The 13,002-nt window shown below is 41.2% G+C and overlaps 1 protein-coding gene across 3 annotated transcripts in view; it reads left to right on the top strand.

Moving 5' to 3' along the window:
* rsrc1 (arginine/serine-rich coiled-coil 1) overlaps positions 1-13,002 on the top strand; it is a 121,154-nt gene that overhangs the window by 44,694 nt on the left and 63,458 nt on the right. For all 3 annotated transcript variants that reach the window (XR_013807440.1, XM_079677330.1, XM_079677329.1), the window contains exon 5: positions 10,530-10,566. Coding sequence is in view for 2 of the 3 variants with exons in the window: in XM_079677330.1 (XP_079533456.1) it covers positions 10,530-10,566 (37 nt within the window). In the remaining variant the exon portion in view is untranslated. The remainder of the gene's footprint in view (positions 1-10,529; positions 10,567-13,002) is intronic.

The raw sequence follows: 13,002 nt of genomic DNA on the forward strand, positions 1-13,002 counted from the left end.
ATCCTACATTCCCTTTTTTAATTGTAATTTTCAAGCAAGTTTAAGCATAAATGTAGGAGAAAAAAAAAACCTGCATGATGCTCTTCAAAGCTCCCACACTCAGGACAGCAGGTCTGAGTGGTAATGCATGGCTGATGAGAGCCGGGCTAATGGGCAGCTCTGTTAGCTGGAAATCAAATGACTGCCTCTGCATTTTAAGTCCCTCTGTCGCCTCCATTGACTGACTGAAGATATTTATCTCCCCCTTGTCAAGGGGTGGGGGGGGGGGGGAGAGGAGGTGGGTTCAATTAAAGCGAGGAAGAAAAAGAGAGGGGGGTGAGGGGAAGAAGCGGAGGGCATCTTATAAAAACCTGTAGCTCTAATGCAATTATTAGAAACTTGACCACCAATGACAACTCATCTGGGGCTGGCGCTGTAATTAATTGTCTGCTAGCAGGAGCGCAGGGGTTTTGGAGGGTGATGGGTGGGGTGAGGTAGGGAGAGGGGAGAGGCAGGCGGGTGATTGGCAGAGGGCAAAATGACAGGTGAGGAGAGACACAGAAGGAGATGAGGAAAGATGAGGCAACAGCTTAAAGATCTTCTTTAGCGTGCAAGAGACAGAAAAGGGTTTGGACACAGTGAAGCAGAACATGTAGTGAGTGATAGAATGAGAGGAAAAAGTATGCGATTAAAGACGAGGATTAAATAAGGAGAGGGAAGGGAGAAAAAAAAGAGCTGGAATGAGAAAGCAGGAAAGTGCAGACAGTGTGATGGATCCAGTGACCATGTTAAATTGGTTATATTGACCTTGCCAGAGCTCAGTTTAACACTCACACTTGTTTGTCTAGTTTTACTTAATTGACCTCAGATAACTAATTACCATTTCCTGGAACAACAGTACATTACTCTCTCTCTCTGCCTCCGACCCCCCTCTCCCACTTGCCATTCTTTGTCAGGCTCTCTGTCTTTCCGGCTTTTGGCTACTTGAAGGGAAAGAGAGATAGACTGCACACAAAGTACTGGAAATTCCCTAATAATGATGGGATGCAACGTTCCTACCTTTAAAGATGTTTGTCATGTTAAATGCAGAATGTAATGACTGACAGCTGTCTATTTAGCTTGGCATTAAAGGTCAATGGAATTGCGTCATTACAAGGCAAACAATATTTACTGTGCGGGCTGCCTCTTTTTTTGTTTGCCAAGGTTGAACATACTGAGTAAAGAATTTTGGTGAGGTTTGCTGAATCATAAATTCCAGGTCCAAGATCATTGTTCACCAAACAAGCTTTTTTACGAGGATTAAAGGATAGAAGGTAAAGCACAAAGCGTTTAGAGACGCTAAGAGAGCTGATGCTTCAGTAACAAGCTAATATCAAAATTCTGAAAATGTGAAAATAGTAAGTTTAATACAGTACTGCAGGTAGATCAGGGTTAACACTAACAACAAACTCACTTTTGAAGTGTCAGGGGTTTTTTATATCCCAGATATTGCTACATTGTGAATTAAATAATCAAAGGAGAGCTAGTTTAGCCATCAGCTATTAGATGCACATGAACGAAGGTCCCATAGATTTGTATTATTGTTCATTCATACATGTTTCAGTTGAACTGAATACATTTTTCGTTTTGTTTTTACTGTGTTATCGAATTGCGATATCCGGTAAAGTGGTACCAAGTTGATGCCACAGTTGAACCTGTTACGCCTTGAGCCTTCAGGCTCGAAAATGACATGCCCAGAACAAATGACTATATCTTCACTTCTAAAAGGGGTAGATTAATAATATTTTTTCTCAAAGCAATGATACACCTGTGAATTGGATGTAGAAAAGTCAGAATCAATATAGATGTTTTTATTTTAAAGTAAATTTAGATTGAACATAGTAAAAAATTATAGTTTCCGTCCAAAAAAAACCCCATTACTTATAGTGAAAACCACCCTTGAATGATGGGTTAGTAGACTAAAAGCTTTAGAAATCCAAAATATAACATATAATAAGTATCCTGTATCAAGGTTGATGCAAAACAAGTGACATTTTACCTTTTTAAGAGAGGTTTAGAAAAAAAAACCCAGCTCTGGGGTCATTTGGGTGTATTTGCCATATCTCTGGAACCCATTAGTCGATTTTGATGATTGACACCTCTTTTTAAACATTAGAGCCAATAGAATCGAGGGGGGGTTTCCTAAATCCATCTAAACATTACCATTGGTGAATGAGACTGATGCGCAGCCAGCGTGCCCAAAACCGGAAGCTGGGTTACAGCTTGCATACACTCAATGAAAACTCAGTTTATTGACATAAATATGATGATGGATTATCAGTAATCATTTCAAAGTGACACAGAGACATTGGATTAACCTTCAGCAGCGTGTATATGCGTTTTAATGCCCTTGAACACAACTTTTGATCAGAAAACAGCAAAGGTAAGACGTATTTGCCGTTTTGGCTCCGTAAAGTGAAGTTGTGTGTTGTCTTTGATTCCGCTGCCGCAAGTGTTGGTCTCACAGTGATGATACTTATACCATTGGAATCTGTGGAATCTCAGCTTTCATGTTATATCTAGTTTGTGCAGATCCAATGAAGTATAACATATTTCTACCGTGAGTTATGTGCTAAGTGCTTTAGCACTCTTTTGCTTAGTGCTAATTCAGAGGCTCGTCGTTAGACTTGTGTTTTGTTTCGTTAAAAATGGTTCATATCATCAGGTAGCTGAGTTTATTCCCGTTAAGTGGGTATGACACATTCATAGTTTGTTACATTTTCAATCAATCAATCAATCAATCAATGTTTATTTATATAGCCCAATATCACAAATGTTACATTTGTCTCAGTGGACTTCACAGTTTGTACAGAATATCAGTATGACAATACGACACCCTCTGTCCTTAGACCCTCACATCGTACAAGGAAAAACTTCCAGAGAAAACCCCACAGTTTAAAGGGAAAAATGGGAGAAACCTCAGGGAGAGCAACAGAGGAGGGATCCCTCTCCCAGGACGGACAGACGTGCAATAGATGCCGTGTGTAAATTGAAAAGATAATACATTTGCAACATAGGTAGTCCAAATGTCTGGAAATGCATGTGTGTATAATAGGAAGATGAATCCACAAGGATATCCATCCAGGACTTATGATCCAGGACCACAGCCACGACTCAAGATCCAGGACTCACGATCCAAGACACAGGACCGCAGGATCATCCATGATCCCGGCGTATATAGACACCAAAAATAAAGAAATTTGGGGAAGCTGGGTTAATCGGAACATGAGAATACACAGGTATAGACAGAGAGAAGGAAGAAGTAAGATGTCCCCCGACAAACTAAGCCTATATCAGCAAAACTAGGGGCTGAATCTAATCAGCCCTAACTATAAGCTTTGTCAAAAAGGAAGGTCTTAAGCGCACTCTTAAAAACGGATAGGGTGTCTGCCGTCCGAACACAAACTGGAAGCTGATTCCACAAAAGTGGAGCTTGATAAGAAAAGGCTCTGGCTCCCATTGTACTTTTAGAGACTCTAGGAACAACCAACAGCCCTGCATTCTTGGAACGCAATGCCCTAGAGTTCTTTAAGGTAAGATGGCGCCTGCCCATTAAGGGCTTTGTAGGCGAGAAGAAGAATTTTAAATTCTATCCTGTGCTCTATAGGGAGCCAGTGTAAGGCAGCCAGAACAGGAGTAATGTGGTCCCTTTTCCTAACTCTGGTTAGTACACGAGCTGCAGCATTTTGAATCAGCTGAAGTGACTTGACTGACTTCTTGGTACACCCTGATAATAAGGAGTTACAATAATCCAGCCTTGAAGTAACAAATGCATGGACTAGTTTCTCTGCATCGTTTTGAGGCAAGATATGCCTGATTTTTGCAATGTTACGTAGATGGAAGTAGGCGGTCCTTGAAATTGATTTTATGTGGGCGTTAAAGGATAAATCCTGATCAAATATAACACCAAGATTCCTTACAGTCTCACTGGAGGCCAAATTAATGCCATCCATGGTTAGTATACCTTTAGATAATTTGTTTCGTAGATTCTTTGTGCCAAGTACAATAACTTCAGTTTTGGTCGTGTTTAACATAAAAAAATGTAAGGTCATCCACGTTTTTAAGTCCTTGAGGCAGTCTTGAATTTTATTTAGATGATTAATTTCATCAGGCTTGATTGATAAATATAGTTGAGTATCATCCGCATAACAATGAAAGTTTACAGAATGATTCCTTATAATATTGCCTAACGGAAGCATATATAATGTGAACAAAATAGGTCCAAACACTGAGCCCTGTGGCATTCCATGGCTAACTTTGGTTTGCGTGGAAGATTCATCGTTGACACGTACAAACTGAGAGCGTTCAGATAGATAGAACCTAAACCAGCCTAAAGCAGTCCACTGTATGCCAACTAAGTGCTCTAGTCTTTGCAATAGGATATCATGGTCGATAGTATCAAATGCAGCACTGAGATCGAGCAAAACAAGAATAGAGATAAGTCCCTTGTCTGAGGCTATTAGAATGTCATTTGTGACTTTAACCAGAGCTGTCTCTGTGCTATGATGTGTTCTAAAGCCAGACTGAAAATCTTCAAATAAAGCATAGTTTTTTAAGTAATCACACAGCTGTTTTGCGACTGCTTTCTCAATAATTTTTGAGAGGAACGGAAGATTAGAAATAGGTCTATAGTTGGCTAAAACCTCTGGACCGAGGTTGTGCTTTTTAAGAAGCGGTTTTATCACTGCTTCTTTGAATGATTGTGGAACATAGCCGGATAATAAAGACATATTCATAATATTTAATAAAGAAGTGCTAATTAATGGAAAAACTTCTTTTAACAGCTTAGTTGGAATTGGGTCTAAGATACACGTTGATGGTTTAGAAGAGAGAATCATTGAATTTAATTGTTCAATGTTTATGGCTGAAAAGTATTCTAGTTTACTATCTAGTGTAATATTAGAACTTACGTTTCCGGGAGCTGTTGATAACACTATACTGGTCAAAGGCAAGGGGTCATTAATTTTGTTTCTAAGAGTAACAATTTTATCGTTAAAAAAGCACATAAAATCATTACTACTGAGTGCTATGGGAATAGAAGGCTCAATCGAGCTGTGGCTCTCTGTCAGCCTGGCTACAGTGCTGAAAAGAAATCTTGCATTATTCTTATTCTCATCTATTAATGAAGAGTAGTAGGCTGTTCTCGCTTTACGCAGTGCTTTCTAATATTCATTGAGAGTAATATGCCAAATTAAACGAGATTCTTCAAGTTTAGTGGAACGCCATATCCTTTCAAGTTGTCCCGACTTTTGCTTTATTTTGCGGGTTTCGGCATTATGCCATGGATTTAATCTATGTTGTTTTATTTTCTTCTTTTTCAAAGGAGCAACAGAGTCTAATTTTACTCGCAGCGCATCTGTAGCACTATCAACAACATGATCAATTTGGGGTGGTGTACATTTTGTATAAGTTTCCTCCCTAACATGCAGACATGCTATCGAGTTAAGTATTGGTGGAATCTCTTCCTTAAATTTGGCTATAGCACTAACAGATAGGTTTCTGCTGCAGGAGCTTTTGACTAATGCTTTGTAGTCTAGTAACAGTACTTCAAAAGTTACTAAGAAATGGTCGGATAAAGCAGGATTATGCGGTTCGACTAATAGTTGCTCAATTTCAATACCATAAGTCAGAACAAGGTCGAGAGTGTGATTATAGCAGTGGGTTGGTTTATTTACACTCTGACAGAAACCAACAGAATCTTGAATTACTAACAAAGCACTTATATACTAATAGAGGGCTGGCTTTTCTAAAGCCAGTTGAGTAGCACTTGAAATGTTTGGCTCTATGAAACCTGATGTACTTATATGATTCTGTTTTCTTCAAGGTTGTATCTTCCTGGTCGAATGCACTTATTGTAAGTCGCTTTGGATAAAAGCGTCAGCTAAATGCAATGTAATGTAATGTAATCTAATCTAATATAGAGTTAAATGCAACAGTAAGGCTATTTTTATCATCATCAACATGAATATTAAAGTCACCTACGATAATTACTTTATCTGTCTTAAGTACCAAAGCTGATAAAAACTCAGAGAATTCTGAATAAGGACCTGGTGCACGGTACACTGTAACAAATAAGATTGTCTGCAAATGTTTCCAGGTCGGATGTGTAAGACTGAAAACGAGGCTTTCAAAGGAGGTATAATTACATTTTTGTTTAGTATTGATAAGTAAACTTGAGTCAAAGATTGCTGCAACTCTACCTCCTCGGCCCGTGCCTCGGGCAATATGAGTCTATATGGCTGGGTGGAGTGGCCTCATTTATGCTGACATATTCTTCATGTCTCAACCAAGTTTCAGTGAGACAGCATATATCAATATTATAATCTGATATTAAATCATTTACCAATATTGCTTTAGATGCTAGAGATCTTATGTTTAAGAGACCACATAATCTTCCTGTTTTGTTGCACTGTAGTAGTTGTTACATTTACTTTTAGTAGGTTATTATGTATGACACCTCTATTAGGTTTTACCTTAAATTGTCCTTGGGCAGACACACACACCGTTAATATTGGGTATTTTATTGGGTTCGGGATTCCTATGGATGACTGCCTAGGAGAGAGCGCAGAGAAGCGTGTAAGACTGCGACTCCGCCTCCTGGTCTCAACTCCAGTTTGTCATGGATTAAGTCCACAAAGCCCTGAAATGTTTGCCGAAATCAGATTTGCACCTTCCAAAGTAGGATGAATGCCGTCTCTCTTAATCAGACCAGGTTTTCCCCAGAAGGCTGTCCAATTATTTACAAAGCCCACATTGTTTGCTGGGCACCACCAAGACAACCAGCGCTGAAATGATGACATGCGGCTATGTCATCATTGATCAGATTGTGGAGGGGACCAGAGAAGATTACGGTGTCCGACATTGTTTTAGCATAACTACACACCAACGCCACATTAAGTTTGGTGCATTCTGATTTGCGTAAACGAACATCATTACCACCGACGTGAATAACAATCCTACTGTATTTACGTTTATTTTTAGCCAGCAGTTTAAGCCTCAACGTCGCCCGCTCTGGCCCCCGGAATGCATGTGACTGTGGAGGCTTCGGTCTCTAAATTCACGTGTCTCATAATAGAGCTACCAATAACCAGAGTTGGCTTCTCAGCGTGTGTCTCGTTGAGTGGGGAATATCTGTTAGATACGTGAACGGGTTGGTGGGCACCTGCGGGTTTCGCGGTATGCCCCTTTTGAACAGTCACCCAATCTCCCTGCTGCTCGGGAGTTGCCGGAGGACGGCTAAGTGGAGCTACCTTTTGCCGGTCCGCACCGGCTAACATGGGCTTTACTGTAGCTGAGTTATTTTCTAAGATGCAGAGCCGGGCTTCTATGGCTATGATTCCCGCCTCCAACCTAACAACTATACTACATTTAACACATGTATCGATACCAGTAAAGGAGGTAGGGAAGTAACCAAACATGAGACAGTTAGAGCAGGAAATAGCACCCGAGGGTGGGGAAAGAGCCATGGCTAGCTATCAAGCTAAAGTAGCTACCGTTAGCAAACCCGAAAAGAGTGTAGGCAACTGTGGAGTTACAGTCGCTAAGAGAAGGAGAGTTGTGAGTGCTTAAGCTGTAGTAACGTGTGATTACAACGTCAGGCAGTTGCCGTGATCAAGAGTTTTAAAATGATCGATTAAGTTTAAGAAAATAAGCTATCAGCAACGGAACAGGCACACGGGATACCCGGAGATGACAACAACAACCGGAAGTTACAACATGCTTACCGCAATAGTGGTATTTTAAGAAGCCCTCAGACGCTGTTTCTTGCAAGATGTTGCGGGAGCCCCCGGCCCCCACAGAAATGTGACGGCTCTGTTTGAGTATAATACCACACGTACAATAGCCAGTAGTATCATCAGGGTTCGAGATAAATGCCTTCCTGTTGGAGTCCGTTGGTGATTCCCTTAAGTGAATGACAACTCTATGTTGACATTGTCAGGAGGAGAGCTAGTTAACTAGCCTAGAGCTAGCTGTAAGCCTATGATGAGTAATACAGTCGTGCTTGAGTAAATAACTGAGCTATCAGCTAACGTGACAGGAGCGAGGGTATATTGATTTGCATAAAGCATTCATTCATATGTTCTGAAAAAGGTACATTAATAGTAATATCTTAATAATTTTTGGCGAGAAACTATAAAAATAACAGTTATTTAAAGGAAATCATTTCCCAGCAATATAAAATAGTTATGAGACAGGGAATTATGACCTGAGTTCTTAATTGAAAGCAAGCTAAAATATATGACATGACTTCCACGCCTTCTCAGCATGCCAAGCCTGTCATATGATATCACAAATTACTGTCGTTCTGCTTCATTCCTGTCTATCCATGTCTACACTTCATCTCTCTTCATCCCCCACCACTCCCTCCCTCCCTCCTTCCCTTCCTCCCACCGTGTGCCAGGGCTATAATGTGCTCCTATGGTTGTAGTAAGCAGGCCACAGTGTCTCTGAGGCCTTGTGCTACACCACCATTACTATCTGGCTTGCCTCCACTACAAATTGGATGAACAGGCACTGACACATTTTCAATATTATTACATTAAACCAAGTGGATTTTGATTGATAACCTAATATTGGCCTAATGCAAAACATCAATCATGGCAAGTATATTAATTATTTAATATTGTGGCGTAATTCAGAAATCGATGCTGCCTCTGCGTTGAAGGCACAGAGAGCGGAGGGAGGGAGATAAGAAGAAAAGGAAGGCTTTATCCCTGAAGACCTCAGCAGATTATATGATGTTTTGAAAAGAGAGATGAGGATGTAAAATGGTGTGCGTACGTGTGTGTGTACGTGTGTGTGTCAGTTTTGTGCGTCTAATGGATAGGGCCATCCCTTTGGCCCCAGTGCGCACTGCGCTGGACAGTTTGCCCTTGATACAGTCAAGACAACAGATGACAAAGTGCTATATTAAATGCAAGTGAAGAGCTTAATAAAGGTTGGATCAAAAAAAAAAAAAACGGGGAAAAAACAAACAGTTATACAAACGTAAACAGGGGGGAAAAAGCGGAGGGAAAGGAGTGAAGGAGGCAGGATCGAGCGCTGCGTCTCCCCTGTGTTAGATTGTTTCTCACTAATTGCGCTTCATTAGCGGATTACACACACTGTCACCACGGTAACAAATGTCTTGCTGTCTGGTTGCCGGGCGCCCGTCATGTATAATGAATGTGGCGGGGTGTTTGTCAGAATGTAATGTAATTACGGCTAGATGAAGTTTGCCTTAAGTGGTTGACTTGTCTGCATGTGGCTCACTGACAGAGCTCAGAGTAAACAAGCAAACATCCTTTTTTCACGACTTCTTCTCTGGTTGTTTCTTACTTTTGATAATAGCATTTCAGTCTTTCCTTTATACCGTTGTTTGGAAATGTTGATTATATGGCCCGAGGTTTGTGGTCCTACTGGGTTTGGGACCTGGCCTGATGGATGGACGGATGGAGGAAGGGGGGCAGGATGGATTAGACAGTATGTAATTTTAGAGATGGTGTAGATTTACACTCTGATGCTGCCGGCTGCATTAGCAACTGAAGCCTGTCGATAAGCCTTTCTCCCTCTCAGCACACACACACAGACACAAACACACACAAACACAGTGGATCGCCATGGCTGGGGTGGAGTTGTCAGTAATGGGGGCCAGAGTTGGATGGGGGTGCTGGGATCGGGGACAGGGCTGTTTGTGTTCTCTTGATCTGTTGATTTTCACTGCTGCAAATTTGAAATGTGCCAAAATCGCATCTATTATTTACTGCCAATTTGCTCTCTTTAAAACCGACTGCTCCCCCCCCCTCCTCTTTCACCTCCTCAGCTCGCCATTCTGCTTAGCTACACTGGTAATCATACGCACATTTTTATTTTTTATTAATTCACTGATAATAAGCCCCAAGGTTTTTTCTCTGTACTTTGAAATTACTATATTGACTGCCAACAGTGAGGCAGAAATGTTGGCCAACCTCTGCCCGGTGTGGACACAAATGCACACAACACTTCAGTATGAAAAGGCAACAATTAGAATTATTCTAATTAGAGAACTTATCAAGATCAATTTCTTGGAACACCACTTCACTCCTGCACATAACTGAACATAAATACAATATATCAAAAATATTCAGTATTTCTCAATCTATAAAAATGAAACTTAATATTTCTGGACGGTCAGACACCTCACCATCTCAGGCTCTGTAAACTTGTGTAAGGCATTTTTCTTTTTGGCATTACTGATATTTACTTCAATTGATTGAGAAAAAAATCGGATATTAATTTGTAATAGAAATAATTTTAAGTTGCCTCCCCCCAAAATGCTCTCTGTCAGATTAAAAGTGTTAAAAGTATACATAGATTCAGAATTTTGTATTTGAAGCACACCTAGATAAAGTGGGTTCTTCCGCCTCTCTCATATATATTTATGTGTATTTTTCAGTGGATGTGTGATTGTTTGCAAAAAAAAGACTATCGTTAAACTATGTTTTGGGTCCTCACTTTACTTACAGTTGGGGAAATGTGTTGTTGTGTTACAGGGAGGCTGCTAACATCAAAGCAAGATTAGAACATCTGGTAAGTTCCAATCAACATCCCCCCTTTGTATCCCCCCCTCCCTACACACACACACACACACACACACACACACACACACACACACACACACACACACACACACACACACACACACACACACACACACACACACACACACACACACACACACACACACACACACACACACACACACACACACACATATATACACACACACACACACACACGCACACTTTGATATCTGCATACCTAATGAAATCTCTGGAATTGGAGCTGAATACCTGCAGCTAACAGGCAGGGAGGGAAGGACAGAGAAAACATTGAAAACAAGGGTAGAGGGAGGGTACTGTCCCCCCCTAGGGCCTGGTCCATATTTTACCTAACGTTTCATTTATCCCAAATTCTTTCCAAACACACACATCGACCAGACACAGGTTATCCGCCCTCATTTCTGCATTTAGTTGTGGATATTTGCAGTTTTTTTGCATTCAATCAATCAATGGTTATTTATATAGCTCAATATCACAAATGTTACATTTGTCTCAGTGGACTTCACAGTTTGTACAGAATATCAGTATGACAATACGACACCCTCTGTCCTTAGACCCTCACATCGTACAAGGAAAAACTTCCAGAGAAAACCCCACAGTTTAAAGGGGAACATGGGAGAAACCTCAGGGAGAGCAACAGAGGAGGGATCCCTCTCCCAGGACGGACAGACGTGCAATAGATGCCGTGTGTAAATTGAAAAGATAATACATTTGCAACATACTGTAGGTAGTCCAAATGTTTGGAAATGCATGTGTGTATAATAGGAAGATGAATCCACGAGGATATCCATCCAGGACTTATGATTCAGGACCACAGCCACGACTCAAGATCCAGGACTCGCACATGCACATCGATGTATGAAAGTACTTTCTACCTTTCAGGCTCTCTGTACTTCTCCGTCAGTACAGGCCCTTTCCTCACTCTTCTCCCGTCCATGAATCGAGGGCCTGCTGGAAACGCTCTCTCGGGACAGCACTGAAAATTTAATAGCCAACGTTTCCAGCGTTTCTCTTGCTACCCTCTTTAATACGGGGTCAGAGTGCCGTGCAACAACGTGAAAAGGTTCTCTCTCCTCTTTTTGGGTGGGAAGGAACCGAGGTCTGACGTGCCCCATATTCCAGGGGATGAATTATAGACAGGGGTCAGCGAGGGTCCCGGCTCTCTGTGGATGTCACATGCCCTCCCTCCCTTTCCTCCCTGCATACTAAACCTGCAGCTCCCAGCACCTTACGCAAATGACCCCCCCCCCCCCGCGCGCGCCCCACCACGAGCTACGCAAATGACCCTGAATATGCCACACAAATGACTGACCCCGAAATTCAAACAGTCCTCAGTAACTCTCCACATGAGCGCAGATCAGACAAAGTTGACTTGCGATTTCGCCGTCATCAAGCTCAGGGAGTGCTCGTTAATGTAATTATTGACTGAAATAAAAAAAAAACTCAGATTGATGTGGGAATAGACTTCAGAGTGGTGTAAATTATCCTGTATTTTACACCCTGTTCACATCAAAACTGCCCTTAATTGCTCCTAAAGTGAATAAATGCTACTATGACACGTTCAATCATACAGTTAGTAAGTATTTATCTTAATAATTGTGTTGAAGTTAAAATATATATTCGACAAACAGGCCACTGTCTGGACCAGTGTCTGCCTCCTTTACTAAGACGCCGCTCCCTACTTCTTTGTCCCACTTTGGGGATTTTTGAGGGCACTATATGGTGCATAGATTTCTCACTCAGAGTTCAGACACTTAAATAAAATGACAGACATTAAATATAGTGCACGATATAGTAATGGTCTAGTTTGGCTTTGGCGATGTCTGGAGGTGAGATTGATGTGGTACTCCATAAAAGGGGTTGTGAATTATTCAAGAGAGGATTACATGCATAAACAGCATTAATCAATATGTGTATTGGCAGTTACATCTTGGCAAACATTAGGTAGTGTGGGCCTCATGTTGAGAAGAGACTTCCTGTTAACGGGAAGTGGAATGTGAACTAATTTACATTTGGACATGAGGGGTACGCCGTCAGAGCAGAAGTGTCGTGTCAGGTCCTGTCTGGGATTTGTATTGAATATGGGTAAATATTATGCTTTAATTTTTTTATTCGCAGGGTTGAATTGAGTCATTCTTTGTGTAATTATTATAAAGTCGACCTTTTTTAAGATCAGAATTTTGCATCCAATTCCTAATCTCTATCGGGATCAGCTCAGAGTTCAACATTTCACATGTACACACACAGAGACACACACAAACACACGTTGGTATGTTTACCAGTGCATTTATATAAGTCTTTGGGTATCTGAATACCTGAATACTGAGTGTTTGAATTTATGGGTGTGTTTATGCTTATGGGGAGATTGCACCCCAGTAGTCGGCTGCCTGGGTAGTGTAAGACT

The sequence above is a fragment of the Notothenia rossii genome (genome assembly GCF_949606895.1).
Source record: "Notothenia rossii genome assembly, chromosome: 4".
Lineage (NCBI taxonomy): Eukaryota > Metazoa > Chordata > Actinopteri > Perciformes > Nototheniidae > Notothenia > Notothenia rossii.